Here is a 22,103-nt window from a genome sequence, read left to right as displayed (position 1 = left end):
CATATATTTGATGGGAAGCCATGGAAGCGCATAAAGAATGCAATTCTTCCCTGTCAGGGTGCATCCCTTTGGGGTGCAAGCGCTTTGTCTGTAATTAGAACGATGAGTGGTTACATGAAAGTAAAGCGTCTCCGACTCAAAGTGTTGATAAAGATTTTGTAGTGGTGTCCAGTCAATGGGTCACATCTGTCTCAGATACCCTTTAATAGAAAGGGCTTCAGGCACAAGACCGAAACACAGAGCAGCGTCGACCCCCACTCTCTGACCTCTGTCACGGAAAACGCTCTCTCTCTCTCTCTCACACAGAGATCTGGTCTTCCCTGAAGCTCCAGTGCCACACACAGAAAGAGATCAGTGTGGGAGCATGGTAAATTAGCACTTAGCTTCTTCTGCACTGTAATAGCTCAGATAATTTCAAAGGAAGGAAAAAAAAAACTGAAGCCGCTCACTGCTGAGGGAGCAATTTTCACTCCTGCAGATATGGATCACTCTAGAAGTGCTTTAATCAATTTTCCCACTAAAATATAGTGGCTCTGCAAAAGTCTTTGTCTTTAGCTTCCGAAGAGTCACACTTTCTTGTAATATTTTAAAATGGTCTTGAGCAACAGTTTTCCAGGCTTTCTGAAGGTTTTTCAAAGTTTTCTTTGGGCATTGGCTCCTTTTGCCCACTCATTTTCTGTCCAGTCCTTGAACCTGACGTTTTCAAAGCAATGCATTTTTTTTTGTAAGCCACTTAACTCTTAACCTGTGACTCGCTGAAGCATAAAAAGGCACCTCTCTAGTTTCTTTTGGCACTTTGGTACGAACAGCCTGTCTCAAAGTCTAATTTGTGCCAAATACTGCAGTTGCACTAAAGAAAATACTTAAAATAACATAGTTTCACAGACATAAAATAGCATTTTTTGCACTACAAGGTGATTCTCAAAGAGCTATTAGCCAAATACTTTGAATATCTCAGCATGTGTGCAGCGGGTCCTGAAATTTTTCTAATAAAATGGAGCAGTGGGGGACAAAAATAACTATTACTGACGACTATTTTACAAATACATTGCCTTTTATACTAAATTTCTATTTCTTCTGGCAATGTATAAAGAAACGAAGGTTGGCTCAATACTTTTGCACTGATAGACGACCCTTTTCACTTCTTTAATGTCTCAATTGATTGTGAAATCAGACAATAAGCCCTACATGCCAGAAAAAAAAAGACGTCCTCTCACCTCCTCCCACTCAGCTGTAAAGGACGGTGTTCGTTCCAATCTTCCTCCGGGGCTGGTACCTTCTCGTGAGCTGGGACTTCCAGGACCCTGACCCCGCGATCCAGACCCCCAACTGTGCTCCTCCTAAAAAGAAAATTTAAAAAAAAAAAAATTTCCATGGCTGCACGAATAAAACCATTACATACAAAAGCGGCAAAATGTTTTAATAATAAAAACATAACTAACTGACACTGACACAAAACTGCTCAGAAAATAACAGACCTCACATCAAAGTGTAATACATAATCATATCTTTATCAATCAGACTATGCATTTAGTTTATTATTTATTTATAGTGAATTGAAGAAATCTCAAATATTCCACAGAGCCGGGAACATTGTGGCCCAGATTAGTGAGCTATCTAATTGGCTGAACTGGTATGAGCTCCGTTTCTGACGTCACATGATACAGCAGGATACAAATTAGAATAACTGAATATTTAAACATACATGAATTCACTCTCTGTATTACACTGAGACCTCTTTGCCAACTTTTATCAAAAGAGAAACTTTTTTCTATTTCTTAATAAAAGAAACCATGATGTTATTCTTGAGTCCTTAGAAATGTTAATGAGAAAGAGAAACAATGATATAAGCTGAACTGGCCTTCATAATGCAAAGCAAATGCAGCAGAGACGACACTAACGGCTCACCTGTATGGGAGATACTGCCACCAGGTTAGAATCAGACTTCGACAGAGACTTAGACAGCTGCAAGTCCAACACACTGCGAGGCATGGATCTCATCCTCCCCAGGGTACAAGCTCTCTCTTCGTAGCCAGCCCCAGATGAACCGTCTTTGGACACACCGCCTATCTTTTTCCCTTGAAACTCTGCAACCTCTCCGTTTTGCCCAGAAGAACAAGAAGGTGGGTGGCTCAGCGTAGACCATCCACGAGGTGGATCCGCCTGCTCACAGTTCCTGGGTTGAACCTGGTCCTGGTTAACCCTGGTGTGGAAGATAGTCCGGTAAACAACCTGCGGCTTTTGGGAGTTGTTGGTCAACCTCTCATGAGATGAATCGCTTCCTGTTCTGGAGAAAACTTGAGAGGCTCCTCCACTTATTACAATGCTGAACTCAGGGGTCTGCAGCAGGTTGCTTTGGACTTCTGGAGAAGTGTATTTAAAATGTTTGGGGCTGTAAAGGTGATAAGGCGTATCAGGGGGGTCACAAGCGGGTGAAGATCCATGAAGAAGGCCTGCAAACTCCTCTGGGATGTGGCTCTTCCTGTGCTCCTCCAACAGAGGGTTTGATTTGGAGGAAGAGCAAAGAGGAGAAGGATGCGGGTCTCGCTGGTACGGCCCGTCTTCTGCAGAGGAAAATAAAAAATAAAAAAAACATGAACTGATCTGCAGTAAAATCATACCGATTAGCTATTAATACATGAATTGTTGCTGTTTAATATAGTCCTGTGGATGATAAAAACTAATAGTTTTACTCCAAACAAGACAGAGAACATCTTTACTCAGGCAGCACAATTCAGTCTGTGGAGGAAAGTACCGATTAAACAAAGAAAAGAGAGTAAAGCAGTGTGGCCACTAAAAAACAAGTCCACAAAACAAAGCTGTAAATACTAAGAGAAGAGCGAGGCTGTGCATCTTCTGTTCCCTGTAGAAAAGCTGTTTGGTCTCTGGGGAGGAATAACAGAACTGCTCACATGGATAAACCTCTGTTCCTTTACTCTGTGTGTGCAAATAGTGAACTTGTGATTCTGAAATTGCACACGTATGCATGAACTCACGGAGACAGACGTAATCAGACCATTGACTGGTTTTTTTTCTTCTGTTTTTGAGGGGATGCTTTCAGGGGCCCACTTACTGTCTGTGTGCAGCGGGTTGAAAGAAGTTGCTAAAAGCTTCTTTTGATTCTCTATGTGTAAGCGTAAGTGTGTGTGTGTTTCTGTAAGTGTGTGCCCCCGTCTATTCCGCTACTCTTCTGTTAGTGCGTGTATGCCTGTGGTTACATTCCACCTGAGATTCCAACTATTGTCTTAATGTTAAAATCATTTTATATACTCTTGTGATACAAGCTTCAGAATGTCTTTTTCTATCTTAATTATGTATTACATCTCACCAGAGCAAAGGAATTTTTCATAAATGAGATCCAGGTTGCTGCTTGGCTCCACTGGAAGCCCCTGCAGTGTTACTTATTTAAAGGCTTTTACACAGTGTGAGGAAAGAATGAAAAATGTTTGAAATTTGCTACAATAATCTAAACAGAGACAGTCAGGTGCTAGAAATCTTGGAGCGCAGACTGATTAGGACGTAGGAGGAAGAACAGACCCAAACTGTGCAAAAGTCTTGAGCCACTAATCCTTTCCTAATATTTTGCTTTTAAGGAGTCTTTCCTGTAAATTTTAAATTTGTTCTTATGCAACAGTTCTCCTGCTTTGTTAAAAGTGTTTTAGGACTTTAGCTGCCTTTTTCACTAATTTTTTAGCCATTTGACACTGATCTGAGTCATTCAAGCATAAAAAGGCACCCAACTCAAGGAATGAACCAGTGTTGTGCATTTACACAGACAAACAACCAGTTTTAAACATAACATTTAGGCACTTTTTTATAATGAGCCTGTCCAAAGACATCACCTTTCCCATTTCTTTCATTGCATCGACAAAAGATGCCATAACTAACGTGGTTTGACAGAGATAAAATAGTATTTTGTGGACAAATGCTGTGATTCTTAAATAATTATTTGCCAAAACTTAGCTTATCATAACATGGTGTTCAGTGTGTCTTTAAAAAGTTTGAGGACGTGGGACAAAAGAAGTAGTAGCATAAAATAAGTCTGAAAACTATCTACAGCAGATAAACAGTATCTAAAAGTGATATCCTTACGAATTAGAAAAATTCAATCCAGGAAAGACCTGAGAGATGAATCTGGACCTTTGGTTGATCCATCTACTGTTGAAGCCTCATCAGAAATAGTTTCAATGGAAGGACGGCTGTTAAGAAGCCATTCTTAAAGGAAGGGCAACAGGGAGAAGAGGCTGAGTTATGCCAAATGACACAAGAAGTGGACTGAAAATCAGTGGCAACAGGTCTTATGAGGGATTAATCCTCCCCAGAGCCCGGACCTCAACATGATTGAAGCAGTACGGGATCATTTTGACAGAGAACGGAACAAAAGGCAGCCAACATCCAAAGAAGAGCTTTGGGATGTCCAAGAAGCCTGGAGAGCTATTCCTGAAGATTACTTTATTAAGAGATTATTAAGAGATGACAGAAAGCTTGTCTAAGGCTGGGTGAAGAATAAAGGTGGTCATACCAAATGATGACTTTAAAACTTACAATTGTACAAACTCTGATTTTGCCTTTTATATTGTATTTCCATTCATGTTTGCATGTTTCAATAAATCGCTGCACATATTTGACATTTTCATAGCAACATTCCTTAAAAATGTGTGGTTTAAGACCTTTGCACAGTACTTTAGATTGTATATAAAGTAGCATTAACTTAGCAGGAAGTATAGGTTTATAGTTTCTGTCATGGACAGTGCATATTAAGAAGATCCTAATGTGCACCTCTCAGCACAACAAAAACGTTGATGTTCTGCAGCTCATCTCTTTTCCAGCTGCCAAGCTTTCAGCAGAAAAAAAAAGTGTAGATGTTCACTAATGAAACATCACTTTATTATTCATGTGCAGGAGCTCCCTGCAATGTTTCAGCAATGCCACGGCTGTACACGCTTGTGCACAACAGCAACGGGGAAATATTGATATATGTTAAGTCCTCATTAAAAAAATAAGACTTTATTGACTGAAATCTCTTTAAATTCACTCTCGTATATAGCAGAATCAAATGTAGGTAATGTCAAATCTCAACCAAATGAAGATGAATGAGAATATGAATGAATTGATCAGCACGTAACAAACTTGTTATACCCCCCCCCACCCCCACTTTCCCCATCAGAAAGCTTTTCATTGAATGCAAAATTAGTATTCAATCCGGTGTGCTTGATGACTCATTAACTTTTCAAATTGTTTGTGAGGAAATGACTCTGAAACACAAGTAAACACCTACAAGAAGAGGAGAAGAGGACCTGTGTTATGCATGTTTTGTTTTGTCATACTGTGTGGCTCCATGTTTTTCTAGTCAGACTAAAGGATGTCTGCCACAATAAATACAATGATGACTGAGGTGTTTGGTCGAGGGAACCAAGAGCAGCGGGTCTTGAATAGATGCAGCCTCATTTAACCCCTGCAGGTAAATTAATTCAAGCGACTTGCTGCTATGGTAATGCTTACGTTCTGTGAGCTGTGGCAACAGAGCAACAAAGAGAAGTAGATTTTCACACAGTTGTATCGCTCCAAAGCTAGAGGAGATGGAAAATGAGCATTTGTGTTGAAAGCGCTCATCTCCTTGGTACTTACATTACGATGTAAATCCACCTGAATCATATAAAATTGCATTAATTTAGCTGACTTATCAAAAGCGACAAGTGTAAAACACATTAAACTGCACTGGGGATGGGGATTGATTTCTCAGCCTTGCAACTGAGGGATGATCACGCCACCTCCTGAGCTACAACTGCTCCAGAGAGGTAAAAGTTCAATACATCTACAAAGTCAATGCAGGTGTAATGACCTGCATGCAAATTCAAAGCCTCATAATTCATTAATTCTTGATCATTAGTGGCTAAAAGAATTGTGTAAAACTACAGTATCTTGTTGCTCCGCCCCAAACACACAGATCTGAGCTGAAACCTCCTAGAATCAGTTCCGTCATCTCTGCCCTCATGTTTTTGACAGGAAAAGATGTGAGTCAAGTTCCTACTCCTCCCTTTTCGTCCCGTCACCCTGTGTTCTTTTTTACACCACTGATAAGCATTTCTTTCTCTCACAAACAATTTCTAAACAGCGTCAACCTTTAATCCAACTTCAGTTCCACAATAAATGTAGCCTCTACACACTTGTAATACAAACTGTCAGCTGAATAATTACATGTCCCCCCACTGCCCCAACACTTCATTTACAATATTGTTATCTGACAATGCTGTCCCACTGCTTGCCACCTCCTCACCCCTCCATACGTAGACAAAATCACACAGTCTGCTTTAGCTAGCACTCGTTCCAGCACATCAAGCCACATTACCATATGCAACAAATACATAACGCTATCAAAGAACAGAAAATAAAGCGTGTCGTTATCAGAGAAAAACCCCCAAAGAGTGTCTAACTGAAATAACAGTGATTAAGTGGAACAATAATAAAGTCATTCTTTGAACATTTAATATGAATGTTGCACTTTCTCTGCACCACTGTGCTGTCGGCTCTGTTTAAACACACAAAGCATACCCCAAACATGAAAACATAACTCATCTTTTGAGTGTTACATGGACTGAAATGTAAATTCCTACAAAATCTGAAAGTTCTTCTGTACCAACTTATCTTTGTTTCACAACAAAGTGCGTGTTTCAAAGCGGTTCAAAGAATTCTGTCCCCCATCAATCCCTCCACCTAAGAACTCATCACTGCCAAATTTCTAGTAGGTTGATTTTTTTTTAAAAGTTCTTAAATAGAACTTTTAATAACAAACTACAAAGGAAGCTGCAACGCTGCCATCTCCTGCTCTGTAACTGCAGTTTTAAGGCATCACTACTCAATATTTTAACATTTTTTGCCTTTCTACCCGCAATATGCTTCTCTTCTTTCGTTAACAATGACAACTCTTGGCAACAGGTTGGCTTATTGGTAGCTACGACAACAGAAGCCGAGCGCCAGCATCTCTCCAAGTTTCTGGGCAGTGTCTGTGACCTTTGACCTCCGGGGGAGCTGACTTATCGGTCACCGCAGGAGAAAAGTTACACAGAGCAATTTTCTAAGACAAAGAAAAATAAAACTAAACATAGCTGTACTGACCAGTATACCTGCACAATAATATCTTATTGTAGTAATTACAGTAGAGTTGCATGAGAGACCTGGATTTTGGCAGAGCTTTTCCTCACGTCCAAACAAACACTGCCCCCGCCAAAGTCTTTTGGAGAAAAGTTGTGTAGCTTACCTGGTGATAAACTGGTACCATCAGCTCAAATTTGGAAATGGTCCAACTTTATGTTTGATACAACACATATGTGTTGCCATTCTCCGTCAGGCTCCTGCTGAAGTGCAGTAAATGTCTAAGAGTCAGATGGTGAAAGGGCAGATGCATCACTATGCATACCTGCATTTTTATTGCGACAGCACTACCTACACACAAATGCCAACAAGCTGAGGCACGCAGCAGCACAGCCCAGAAACCGATCATATCTGGATAAGTTGTGTTCATTTCAAAACAAACAAACGTAACATCTTCACTTGTACAACTACAAATATTCAACAACATTACAGGCATAAAATCAGCTTCCTAATAGTTAATAACTGATCTCTTTCTGTATTTAAGCTTTCAAACAACTTGAAGACCCTCTAACCTCATAGATTACTTAAATTATCTGAAGCTTGAACTAAATCTGTTTGTGTCTCCACACACATTCAAACCTAAGCCACGGGTGTTTGCCAGAACATAAATCAGCCCAACAGTTAAGCCAGTTCTGAAGAAGTGCCATGCTGACGGTGCCACTAGATTAGTGAAGGCATCTGTGGACAAATGCTGTGTTTTGTAATTAAACGGATACTTTTACTTTAAAACAATATAATCTAAATGATCTGTGCTTCAAATTGAAAAACAATTATAGTGCAGGTCGCCGTTGTGCATAAAGGTGCATACTGGTGTACATACAGCAAACTTTGGGATGCATATACATCTGTGGTGCGTCCAGCCTCATATGGCACACAGTGTGTTTATTTACATGTTTAACCGTTAGTTCTCTGGATATCGATGTAGTTTGTCATGCCATAAAAAAGCGCTTGTGTCCTTCTTTATTCTCTGCAGACAACCATAACTAATAGCATTAACGATGGCTCTGATTCATTTAGTGCCACTGTAAGACATGACACTGAGCCTGAAGGCATGAAATCAAAAGCCTCAAACTGGAATGTGAGGATAATGAACATCGGTTACACCTGTGGTTCTGCTGCCTTGACATGTCATCTCAATACACGCTTATACAAACGAGCAAGCCTCCGAAATACAGTTCACAACTTCAAAAAAAGCAAACTATTTTTTCTACAACTTAATGACATCTTTATTTAGTTTTCACTGGTCATTTTTAACATAAACTAACCACAGTCTGCGGTTGGTTTTTATCTGTGTCGGACCAGCTAAGCTGCAGTCTCAAAATCACAGAATCAGGCTGTGAGGAAACTATCTTGCTATTTTGCTGTTTGTGACTTACTCATCAGGGCTGGTGAAGAATGTGTTTATCCAATGACAACAGTAAGAATAGATTACTTTTTACCCATTTGAGTTTGGCTCAGTGTGGCAGTCTAAATGTTTGGGGTCATGAAGGAATGATTTCAATGTTATTTTGGGTGTGTACCACATTTCCTTGCTCTTTCACTATGACCTTGGCTCAAAAACTACACAGAGACAGCGTGCAACTATTACCACATTATACGGATAAGAAAGTGTTCTTCGATAATTGTTTTAACTCCTGCAAGTGGACTGAGATTTAATTCCTTTGTAGTGAATAAACTCCAGACTAAATTAAGCATTTACTACAAACAAAAAAGAAAAACAAAATTAAATTTAAAGACATGTCATGGGGCCCAGCACTCAGTAAAAACAGAGGCTGAAAGAAATGGAGAGAAGAAAGAGGAGAGTGAGGTGAAAACTGAAATAGAGGTGATTTAGACTAACAGAGAAAGAGGCGGTTATGGGTTTATCTGACCAAACGGAAAACTGATTTTGAGTGGAGGGGCAAATAAGTAATGCAGAGGCAAACTGTAACAATCAAAACAACCAGATTGCAGAAGGACTGGCAGATAAGCTGAGGCAAAGGGAAGGGGGGCTGGCAGGCAGTGTCTCACAGTGAATGACAAGCAGAGATGAACAGAGATGCCAAGGAAGCAAGGAGCCTTCACTGTGTCAAGTGACACAGTGAAATGATGAATGATAGGGAGGAAAAACCAGGTTGATACATGTTGAAATGAAGTGAAAAAGAAAATGGGGACACAAGAATAGGGCTTGATCATCAAAAATAAGACAACCACTCCACAACTGATCGCAAAAGTTGAATTTGCACTAAAAGTTTAGCAGAATTATAGAAAAGAATTTTTAAGAAAGTCTCATTCATGACTAATTTTTCCAGACTGAAGGTCGTGCAGTAACTTAAATTTCCTTTACAATAGTTCACGGAAATCAACCAACTTTAGCAAAAGACAAGACGCAACAAGCTGTCTCACATCTTCATTTCCTTCATTTTTGCTGAGAATATCTTAAAAGAACAGAGAGCATGTGTATCTAGACAAACACAAGCTCGTCTCATATACTGGAATGTTGTCTTGTGTGTGCGAGGTAGCAGGAGGAGCTGGGCTGTGATCGACAGACCTGATAGGGATGTGTTCATCATTACGTCTCTTGTGGCGCAGCACTGACTGTTATTAAAAACTACAGAGTAATATCTGAACTGTCAGTCATTTCCAAGATTAAAGATTGAACCACGTCTCCTTCGTGCTGCAGGCACAGAGAAATCATTATCAGCTCCCTGAACCTCATGTGCGAACACAGTTCTTGCTAAGGCTATTTATACAAACCTACGCCTAAATTATACTTTAAGATGTTTGGGACTGAAGATTACAACAGAAATTAATTTGAACCCTTGATCACTGATGTGGGAAAGCATAAAGGTAACTGAGAATTGAATGTCCTTGTATCTTTATCCGGAGTTACATAAAGGCTTCCTTCAAGTACTGTTGGAAATGTCACATTAATTAGCTTAAAGTACACCCAAGTAGGAGAAGGAAGTTATGTTTGATATAATCAGCTGCTGTCACATGGTTACTGTTTTTTTTCTAACTCTTACAGTGTTGTTATAGGAATCTAAACATGTTTAAATCATGTTTGGTTGACTTTGCTCTCCGGAAGTGATACTTTTTTTAATATAATTAACTGACTGTCATGATGCTGATCTCTATGAAGCCAAAGAGATTATGTGGTTTAACTGAATTTGAAACATGATTACATTTTTAGCAGAGTGAAAGTAAGTTGTTGCATTTTTCATTGGGGTTGTGTAAGCCCACTTTTCTCACTTCCTCCGATTTGAACAAATTCCTCACATTTCACTGAATAGTTGGATTACTGCTGCGAAATGAATTAGTCAGTTTATAAAGTCAGAAGTCATGGATCAATATTCAGAGTGGGTACCTATTTTAATTCGATATTTCTGTTTGATAACAGTGGGGTAAAAAGAAGGTGGTATAAGATCCAAGATCCAGTTACTAACTTTTGTTGAGCTTTCAGCCATATTTTTCAGTCTTCTACAGCAAACTTTCACCAAGTCATCACAGCGACTGAGCTTTCTAAGGAGTTGCAAATTTCATGACTGTTATAACCAACTCTGAAGCTAAAAAACATCCATCATTGAAGCATTATCCCACGTTTAAGGATTACTCATGAGTATTACTGTATTACATTAATGTATACTTACATTTTCTGTTGTGTTATGGTTACATGCTATCTCTAGTTTTATTTTCTTACATATATCATACTGAGGTAAATGGAGTGGCACATGCAGTGTATATGTACAGTATACAATAAACCCTAACCCAAATATTTTCTTACAGAAATTCTAAAGTTTCACAATCAACTATACAATAAATGTTAAAGGTGTAGGAACACAGTCTCTGCATCTCATATAGGCTTCTTTAATTAATATCAATGCAAAGTAAACATTTCTTCTGCTCCAACAAAGAAATCGTGATGGACAATTCTTTCCATCTTCTGAATTTTTATTTTCCGTTTGTGACTTTTTCTGTATCTGTCTCAGGTTTGTGACACCGAGGCAAACATTACCATGACAAGTGCAAACAGGTCGGGCGTCACTCTCCTCTGTGGGAGGGTGAGATGGAGATGGGGACTCCCTGTCGAGAGCATTACTTCATTAGTGAAAGCCTTTGCATATCTAAATCTAGCCTTTAGGTGGAGAGGGTCCACTCTGCAGACACGGAATAGACTCTTTCATTTCCAACTCAAGTAGGTAAGAGTTTATTGCCACGGCAACTGGCTCGTCTCCCACAGTAACACAGGTCTTTTAAAGAGTGACGGCAGTCTCTCACTAACGTCATTGAAATTAGAAATGTGCTAGTGTGAGAAAGAAGGGAATAGTGAGAGGTAAATGACTGATATGAGGACAGCAGTGATTATGATTTCAAATCTTATATAAATTGGGTTCATTTAACACAGCTCTCGTTTTCAGTCATCTTCAGTAAATCAATACCGTAACAAAAAAATGCCCTTTTGGCTTTTTAGTCAAGACCAGATGAAATCATTTATAACAGATCACCAGATTATGCTGTTCTAATCACCATGATTACATATTCAACACAAAAGCAGTCAACACAATATTCTACCCTTCATTAGTCATTCTGACCAACAACAGGATGGATTTCTCTGTGAATATAAATGATTTCTGTTACTTTCTGTTTCTTTACTTTGAGCTGAGTATGCCTGTGGGAGCATGTTTTGTTTTCAGAGTTTCCAAATATGACTCATCATCACCTCAGGCCTCAATATTTAAAACTAAACCAAAATCAAAAGTGAAAGAGATTTAATTAAGATTCTCATGAGTGACTGTTAACATTATGCAAACTATTTAAAAGTAATAACTACTAAATTGATAATCCTAAGAGCTAACTAAGGGCAACAAAAGGCAAAAGGAACAGGCAAAAGTGCCAGTGTCAAGATGTGCCAGATGTAAGGCCCTTGAACACCAAGTGTCTTATTTTCTGAATACATTCTTATCTGACAAAAATCGATACGCACAGAAAGCTTACACATCGAGGCGGATCCGTTCTATAAATCCATCTGTTGTGTCTATTTGCAATATGAGGCAAACTCGAGTCATTAAGCATTGAGAATGACTGAGGTTATGTTAAATTTTCTTCATGACTTCAACTGAGATAATATAAAACAAGAGAAATAAATCAGTTTGCAGCCTTTAGGATAATTGCTTCTTTTGCCTTGTGAGCCACCATGTCCAACCCCAATCTGCCACAACCTGTCTTTAAATTCCATTAAATGTCTTTAAATGTTTTGTCGTAAAGTGCTTTGGGCTGGGAAACAAAGTGAATCAATTTGACACATACACCAGGAGACTTGCAACTATAACGTTGCATCAGAGATTGTTGTTAATGTGACTGTGTCGTTCCACAAAGTTCCACTCCCGAAAGTGCCTGACATGGACATGTGGGCAACAGAACTGTACTGTGGAGCAATGATGAGAACAACATTCTTCTGAGCATTTTTGATTCTGCATCCATGAACCCTGTGACTTTGATATGCATCCCATGTTTCCTGATGGTACTGGCTTCTGTAATCAGAATTATGCAAAAATTATTCTGGAACGTTTTGGAAGACGCTGACTTGGCCTCCAGAGTCCCTGAACCTCAATCCCATAAAGCATCTTAGATGTGATCCACGGGGGCCCAACTGTCCTCTTGGTACCTCATATCAAAGGATTCCAAGGTTTTACAGGCCTTGACGTGTCAGACTTGTTTTGGTGGTGACAAAGTACTAGTAATGGGGTTCTAATGTTTTTGTGTCATTGCTGGTGGTGTACTGTCCAACCTCATATTTTAAGCCCAGGAGCCATGTCACAAGTGAGGTTCGATACAACTGACCTCGTCATCAAACAAAAAGCACTCACAAAAGTCTTGTTAACACAACTGCCGGAGGTGTTGTGTTAGAACACAGAAGGCGTGATCAACCCCATCCTGCTCATTAATGAAACTGTGCTGTTAATTAGATCCTAATGTCTGAGGGCGGGACAAATTGGAGAGAACACTATGCCACCAAAATTGGTGATGGCACAAGGGTATAAATCTACTCTGTGTCAGAGTCTGTCGAGGCAGCGCTGCAGTATGTACTCAGGTGTATCTTACAGTATAAACTCAAGCTAGCAATGCGGATTTGCATGTTTGGTGTCAGAAAATGCATGCTACAGAAAACACGCATACAAGACAATGGAAAAATATTTTCTCACTGCTCCCATCCTCACCAATAAAATCTGACCTAAAAGCCTTTATACTTGATTGATCATCAATATCAACAAGACAAACAGCAAGAAGAGAGCAGTATATCTACCACATCTCCTGCTGGTGCTACAACAGGGCACACATAGTCAATATATCCAACCAGGGAAGATCAGCAGGAAAAAAACCACACTGCCTTATTTAATTTCAGTGTAGGCCAAGTCTACAGACATCTAAGCTGCTTCTCTGCCTCAAAAGCCACAAAATATGTGTCCAAAAACAACATGAATACATGGAAATGCATAATTCTGCTGACTTAGACGATTACTTATATTATTTGTACAAAGGAATGTCTTTATAGTAGTGGCTTGATGCCAGGTGCAAGTGCAGTGTGTGTTATTTCAGAACAAGGGATTGGTTTAAGCAATGGTTTAATGAACGTTTAATGAAAGTTTTTTAAGTAAACACACACAAATTATGCAGTCGCACACAAAGTAGATCAATGCAACATAATCAATGGCTCATTAAACGTTCAACATCATTGATTGTGCAGCTGCTTTGTGGTTGCTTACTTTCTGATGATAGAGAACTAGAGGAAGAACAAAGAGGAAGGGACGTTTTAAATCCGGCCAATATAGCAGAAAACACTCATAGCACATCAAGAGTATTTCATGGCACAAAATAAGCAGAAAGGAAGATTCTTCCAGCTTGTAATCCTAAAATAAACTCTGCAGATAAAACTCAGCTGCAAGAAATGTGGGCTGCAGCAAGAAAATCGACAAGAGGCCTGAAGGAAAGACTGACCAAAACTGAAGCTACAAAGTAGTCTGATGGAAACCTGCAGTTAATTTAGCAACAGCATGTAATTTAGATCAACTCTGGCTTGCTTTATATTCAGCTCCAAAGATATTTAACTTTAAAGATACAAGGGAAAAACAAGTGTGGTTAAAACTGTTCTACAGCTGTTTTGGAAAGCTGTAAGAGGATGACGTTTTTTTTCCCAGCCAACATAACGGCTCGGTACGAACACCACAGGGCAATAATGACAACATGCCACAAAGATCATGTAGAAAATAGTAGCCCATCTATACATAAAGGAGCACCATAAGTGTTTATTCAAAATACTTTTAAATCATGTGTTGCTCTCCACCATCCTCTGTATGTTACATTCACATGACTCCTCGTTAATCTAAAAACATTCCACAATACTGCAGCTTTTACTACTTCTTAAAAAGCTCGGGACTACGACATCAAAGATAAAGAATCACGAGAAAGTATGAAGCTGTGAAGTTTTCAGGAACTAAACAGCCACCTGCGAATTTGCGCATGTTTGTCGTCGACTTGTTGCAGGGAGCAATGCATAATTCATGGAGCACTACTGCTTTTGCAAAACACTTTGGAAATCTGCACTGAAGAAGCATTTTTTTTTTTTGCAAGCAGTGTCCAGCATTACATAAACCTTACTTATGTGGCATAACAGCTGCACCAGGGATGGATCAGGTTATAAATAGGGCTTCATTTTGCCCAACAGCCCACGCAGGTGGCTGACACAAGCATAATTTGCTGCAGGCCTGGGGGTTCGTTGTGTAATGTTAGATTAGTGTTGAAGAACAGGTCAGGATTTTTAGGGTGAGAATGAGAGACAGATACAGATGTGGAGGCATAGGAAGGAAAGACCTTATATGGTGTGCAGGGGAAAAAGTCCTCCCTCTTTTTCTTGTCCTCATTTCTCAATCCATCCGCCTGAAATCTCACATTTCAGTCTCCTGATTTTTTTCGTCAACCACCCCTTGCAACATTAGACTCTCATTCTCCATCTCTCACCCACTCGCTTTTCCACTGGCATCCTTTGAATTCTGCGACTCGCTGCCTTCTGTACCCACATACATATACACTCCACTCTCTCATTCTCCATCTCTCTCACTGTAAGCCACTTGTTACCATGGTTACTCCACAATGGGCCTTATAAAGCTAATAAGTAGAAAGAGCAGGAGGGATGAGAAGAGCAGCAGAACAAAACGGAGGAGGGAAAAATCAGAAAGAAAATTAAATAAAACATAAGATGGGTGCCAATCTATTCCTGGTGATGGAAATTCAGACAGCGAAACAAGAAGGAACAAATAAAAGCACACATTTAGATTACATTGTTGGCTGTAACTATAAAGTGTTGCACTGTAATACCTGAAGAGTTTATCAGTGTGGTGATGAGGCACTACACATACATCAGAAGAGTAAAATCTTTGCTCCAGTGTCTCTACTTATTCTTTTAATGGCTTAATCTGACCATTAGTAGACTTGTTTCGAATCAGTGTTTTTATTTGGATGAATAAAAGTAGTTGGGGACAACAAAGTTGGAAAAAGAGACTGATTAGCTATTAGTGCTCGAACAGAGGGAACAACTCCACTACAGACGGAGATCACAATAAATATAATGACGGGGGGGGGGGGGCAGCAAGAACGTTCACTAAAGGAATAATGCACTCTTAACAGACAAAAACGACTGTAGTACTTAAATGGAAATAAAAGCTGAAGATATCTGTCAGTTTTAAATCTGTGTGTGTGTGTGTGTCTGTGCACTCACACACACCTGTGGATTGAAAATGCATTTTTCATTTCCAGCTCTACACAGATCAAAGAATAGCTGGGCCTCTGAACTGCTCCTGGATGAAACAGGCGCATGCACAAGCGTGCACGTGTACACGCACACACAGGCAGAGGAAACACCTCCTGCCTGGTTGACTTCCCCTGCGCTGACTTCTCTGTTAGTGCCTGATAGCAGCGGGTTAGAGGGACAGTTGGACTGAAAGCCACGTGAGAGAAGGAAGTATCAATGAATTCGTCACTAGTTAACTGTCACCAAGGCCAACACTTCACCATGACAACAAGGAATCTCATTTCTATGGTAACGCAAGCGACTTTTTAGGACATGACACTGAGCACATGAAGGTCAGGAATATACCAGGCAGTAGATCAAAGGTTCCTAAAATAAAAAAAAATCCATGAAAAGTAAATTTCATTGATTAAAAACAACAATCTTTAATATCTGTAAATGCACAATGATGAAAATTCAGCAAAAAACTATAGCAAAAGCTCTACCATTAACAGCATGTTATAGCCTATAGATATATATATAATTTGATCAAAACATGTGAATAGGAAGTGTTTCTTTGTTTTGTAACATAAATAAAAGCAATAAAATGTGCATATGGGCCAATTTTACTCTTTTGTGAGAACACAATATTCACAACTGGGAATATTCCTTTTGGAGAAGAACCTTTTAAACTCAGCAGGGGATGAGGGGAATCATTAGATGAAGCCAACAGTTTCATATGTTATGACAGTAAAAGGAACTCCCCCCACAGTACGAACAGAGCAGTTTTGCTGATGTTTTTCAGCCTCATCTTTAAGATATCTGCTAAAGCTTTCCCCCTGGATGATCCTTATCATTATTTAGAGCTGAGCAGATCAGAGTGATATAGAACCTCATAAAAACAAAACAAAAAAAATATTTGATAATATGATATTATTAAATGCAATGGTACTGGATTCTCTTAAACAAGCTTCCTTCAAAAAGTTCAATACTAATACTAAATCTGAACTCTGTTTTGGAAAACTTGGCGCCTAAAGACCAGATATACTCACACAGCACAGCCTCTGTTTTATTTAAGAGGTCTAGTGATTGGTTAGCACTTAAAAAGAGTGGACGCACTGATTTCTGCTTGCATCCATCTGTGGGAGCTCCTCTTTCAGATTGCAAAGTTTGGGAAGAATCAGTGTAAACTGCAAAGATGTGCAGAGATTGAGACACCATTAAGGTTAATATAATTATTATTCGAAAGCGGATTCAGTTACGAGGTTGGCTGTGAGGATGTTGCTGCGTGAAGGAGAGAGAGAGGGGTTTGCAGGGGACAAAATGTCTCTACTTCTGTTAATCTGTGTGAAATGTTTGAAGTGAAGTTATCAGATTATACTGATTGTCTTGACACGTTGTGCTGAATTTGTCTGAGGAAAGACGACCAGCACCTATAATCAAGACAATATTAACAATGATAAGATTAATGAAGTGCAGCTGATTGTAACATTACTAAATGACCAGCAGCGATGCAGAGGTTTCAAGTTTAGGTAGGTTAATTCTCCACCAGCCTTTATTTTCTGAGATACGGTAGCATCCTTTTACAGAAATGTAGGGGTGGAGAAGGCTCACCCTTAAATTTCAAAATTTTTCCCCCGTATTTTGTTTTAGTTGTAACAACATGTTTGGGACTTAATGAATTGTCACCAAACCCTGGTTTGCTGTCTATAAACTGAAGATAAACAGTTCAACAGCTCGGTTCAAATATTTTCCACAACCTACCAAGTAGTCAGCAGGGTCCCTGTATATCACGTTTGTATCAGAAACAAGCTGCACCTGTGTGACTGGGAAATGACCTTCTCCTGATTATGAACACGTCTGCATGTTTGTGAGCCCATGATAATTTGCGTTGGTCTTGGTGGATTGCTTTGGTCATTACTGAAATGCGTGGGCTGCATCAGTGTTCACAGATCAGCACAATGCTAGGAGATAACCCACAGAATCCGCCACTCCCATCAGTACCGTTTCTAGATTGTAACCGCATACATCTGTGCTCATTTTATTGAATTATCAATAAAGACTGTGTTTGCAACAAATTCAATATGCTTCTTATAAAGATAAACATACATCTAAAGAGAAGTCTCTTTTTCACAGTGAAATTCTGAATCTTTCACAGTCTTGACTGTGGCCAACATCGCTTTCTTCCTGAGATCTGATGTTAGCCTCTAAGGTGCTTGCCTCTTAGCTGTGGCCTCCTGTGTGACAGGAGCAGAAATATGATTTCATTTTCCAAGACGCAAGGCAAAAAGATTAAAGTTTCATTTGATTCCCAGGCTGAGGGGTTTTAACGCCACCTGAATCAAGGCAACAAGGACACCATGAAGATGAGCGAGAGCAAAAAAGGTTGGGCACATGAACGTGTAGTACTTAAATTATGATACAACACAGCTAAAAGCCATTCAGGTTACAGACTTACCACAGCCAGTCACCAAGTGAGTGGCTGTATATACATAACGATTGTGGTATTTTATACAGATAGTCCATTTCTATTCTTTCCAACTGAAACTGCACTGCACCTCCAGTCTACAGATGCTGCACAGAGAAAGTATAACAAAACACCATAATACAACAACTACATATGGTCATATTTATTGTGAATATGCAATTAACTCAGTTTGTCCACAATTATTTAGTTTTTTTGCTTCGAGACTTTAGTAAAGAGTCGTCCTATTGTGCTGCTTCTTAAAGGAGACGTGTTTCAGCTGTGGGGTTAGAGGTCAGAACATTCAATTCAATTCAATTCAATTCAATTCAATTCAGTTTTATCTATATAGCGCAAATTACAACAACGGTCATCTCAAGACACTTAAATAATATAGTCCAATTCAAGCCAATTGGAATTCAATTCATTGTAATCATAATCCAATGAAATCATTTCAAAATAATCCACAAAAAAAATAATTCAAAGAGGGCCACTTACCGTCACCTGTGTATCACATACAACCTTTAAAGTCAATTATCCTGTTAGGGAGTAAAGTAAGTCTGTGAGAGTCTCACCTGTGAGTTGACAGTCGTCGTTGGAGCCTGCAGAGTCCTCTTGATTGGGGCTGAGAGGAGGGCTGGCTGGGGGACTGGTGCTAAAACTGGCGTAGCCCAGGGATGAGCTCACCTCACTGGGCTCACAGCTGTGATTGACTGGCCTTTGGACATCCAGAGATGAGGACAGAGAGGTGCGCTGTTTGGGCTAAAGGCAAGACGGGAGGAAAAAATATATATAAAAAGTAAATGTTTCTGTTTCTTTGAAAAAAAAATTAATTGAGATAAATGATGACAAAAGTCAGTGAAATGTATGCTTCTACTAATGAACTTTAATTTTATAACATCTGCAAATGGAGAGACTTAAGATCTATACAGCATATGCCAATATGACTTTGTACTGTAAAACTGGGGCACAAGTTAGAAAGAGACTAAAAATGGATTGGTGAAAGAGTGCTAACAGCTCACTCCGAACTAGCAGGAGCAAGAGCTAGAGTGAGGATTAATCCAAGAAAAACTGTTGACAGCCTTCTGGTAAACACAACTTACATAATTAGGCATTTGCAGCTCTCAAAAACCTGCTGCTATGCTTCAAAAACACTCAGGTTGTTGAAATTCTGCTGCCATCCCAGTATGCCCATGTGTCTTAGGGTATAAGTGAATTTATAGTCAAGTTTAAACATACAATAACATCCTGAAATATTCAGAGACAGACACACAAGAGGAAAACCTTCATAAGACCTTTAGCACCTTCTTTGGGAGTTTTTATACAAGACTGAACCTTGAGAGAGAAAGGGAGGATGAGAGAGGATAAAAGGAAATGAAAGCAGGAGGATGCTCTTTCTTATGATGGGTGCATTTGAAGCAGAGTTAGAAATTGTCGTCACAGACTGAATTAAACTGAGACAGAAAAAAAAAGAACCAAGAGCAGGTTGAACAAAGGAGAGCAACGAAAAATGGAGAGGATTTGACAAGGAGAAATTATAAACTGAAGAAAAATGCATAAGACTCAGGAAATAATGAGCGGAAGTGCTAAACAGAAAAGGAAGGAACAATAAGCAGGGGGAAACGTGGAAAAGAGGAACATTTTCAGACAGCAAGGAACTCAAAGAAACAGGGACGCAGGGTCAGTGTTGTTATGAAGGAAAGTAGGTAAGTTATTGCCAACTGAATGAGAACACCATTAGATTTTCTGTCTGGTGAGCAAAATTGTTGCCTTAACAAACTGAGCACACGTTTTCAGATTAACAGGTGTCCCTGTTACATAGTTAACTGCATTTTGTAAAAACACAAACTAACATAACACAGACTTATCCTCTTGAGACCCCGTCTCATAAAACAGACCCAGGATCCATAATATGGGGACATATCTATATCCCAAAAATTCCTTTTATACGCATCAGGTCCTACACATCCCCAAGTAATAAGGAGAGATTTATAATGCATTAGCTTGGGTCTTTGATGGAAAAAGCCAATAGATTAATTTATCTTCCAAAGACCCTCTTTTCATCTGCTGCCCCTCCATCCAGATGGATCCAGATGACAGTACCAGCTGTGGTTATTCATCTGCAAAGCTAAATCTTATCCAAGTTGTCACTCCAAAAACAAAGACAATTTAATTTAAAGGCAGTTTTACTTCACAAAGTAAGGCTCATTGTTTTGTGTCTACTGTTGGAAGCTTTCCTGTCTTTTCAACAGTAGTTATATCATAGAGTGAGCTTTAAAACTGCTGGTAGGTCATGGGAACCATTGTTATTTTTCTGTAAGTTAAGCTAACTGATTGCCTGCGCAAGACTCATTTTCACAGTCACTGTCTGTGTGAAAGCAAAGTAAAGTATTTAAAAAGTAATACATGTTCCGTAAACTAAAGCCACATTGACAAGATTCAGCCACAGTAAGGTTATGTTGTTCCCCTACAGTACAGAGAGAAAAAGTGCGGCACCAACTGACAACCAGTGATGTTTAAAGGACCAATGCAACAACCAGACAAGATCAAAACAACCAACAGGGGCATCAGAGAATAAGGACAATGATGTATGAGCCCAATAGGGAATCACCTTGAATGGACTCAGGCAGGAAGCATGTATGTTTCTCATTAATCTTCTTATTCGACTTTGGTCCTTTTCCAAAAAACATACAAGCAAATTCCTTATGCATTTTCTATCTGATCAAAGGCACCAAGGACCCATGGCAATGCAAGAAAAAAAAGAAAGAAATAAACTGATAAATAGCCAAAGTATTCCATGATTAATCAACTTCACCGCAGGTGCTCACAGAAAATAACCTGTGGTATTTACCTTGCTGCAGGCCAAACAGCAAAGCACAAAGGACACAAACTGTAATCACCCAGAATGACTGAACTACTATGATGTGACATCGGGCTGTTTCAAAATAGAAAGTTGAGGCAGGGTGTCTTCTACAGGGAGATGTGTAATGAGTTTAACAGCGACGTCTCCCATTCATTATTAAAACAACTCTTTATTGCAGCACTTATCTGCCTCGTCTGTGTACTTGGCCTCTGTGTCTTCTCTCTGGACTTGTTCTTATTAAAAACCTGCACTCGCACACATGCCGTCTTCCACACATGCAGCAGAACATATGCAGATACTGAAGCTCTGGTTAAGACTTGGCATTAACAATGCAAACGGGCAGCAGGCTAATGAACATGTCATGCCTGTTGGAAGGGGATTAATGAGCTTAGACACTGATGCATATACAGTGACAACACACCCACATTTACACAAACTAACTCACAGGCAGGTCTTCCATGCCTGACTAAACTTCAGCAGAGAGCATTTTCCTCGATTGCAACAGCATGCCTGGGGGAACAACACGCTATTTAACACTTCCCTAATGTGTCCTGCTGCTAATAAATGGCACACCCATTAAAAATGTAATTCCACACCTAAGATGAGGTGTGATGAGTTTTGAGTTTGCTTGAAAGCTTTGCAATTTCAGGATCATTTATGAATAATGTAGTAATTACCATAAAATGGTGAAGCTTGCCGGATCAGAAATAAAAAAAAATAAAAACAAAGTTGTCCATTGCTGAAGAAGGACACATGCGCAGTGCTAACAATGCATATCAAATGCACCTAAGGAATGAGGTTTCTTTACTCCAAAGCTTTGTTTTTTCCCTTTAAGTCTCGTTTGATGTCAGCAGAGGACAGAA

The 22,103-nt window shown here is 39.4% G+C and overlaps 1 protein-coding gene across 3 annotated transcripts in view; it reads right to left on the bottom strand.

The window, feature by feature from the left end:
* anks1b (ankyrin repeat and sterile alpha motif domain containing 1B) overlaps positions 1-22,103 on the bottom strand; it is a 196,626-nt gene that overhangs the window by 50,568 nt on the left and 123,955 nt on the right. For all 3 annotated transcript variants that reach the window (XM_072377500.1, XM_072377498.1, XM_072377499.1), the window contains exons 13-15: positions 18,953-19,139; positions 1,909-2,564; positions 1,218-1,340 (exon numbers count right to left, since the gene is read on the bottom strand). In XM_072377500.1, coding sequence (XP_072233601.1) covers positions 1,218-1,340; positions 1,909-2,564; positions 18,953-19,139 — 966 coding nt within the window. The remainder of the gene's footprint in view (positions 1-1,217; positions 1,341-1,908; positions 2,565-18,952; positions 19,140-22,103) is intronic.

Source organism: Leuresthes tenuis, unplaced genomic scaffold, assembly GCF_036924035.1.
Source record: "Leuresthes tenuis unplaced genomic scaffold, fLeuTen1.0.hap1 SCAF_23, whole genome shotgun sequence".
NCBI lineage: Eukaryota > Metazoa > Chordata > Actinopteri > Atheriniformes > Atherinopsidae > Leuresthes > Leuresthes tenuis.
The sequence above is the reverse complement of the archived record's forward strand: the minus strand, read 5'-3'. Positions and strand labels throughout refer to the sequence as shown.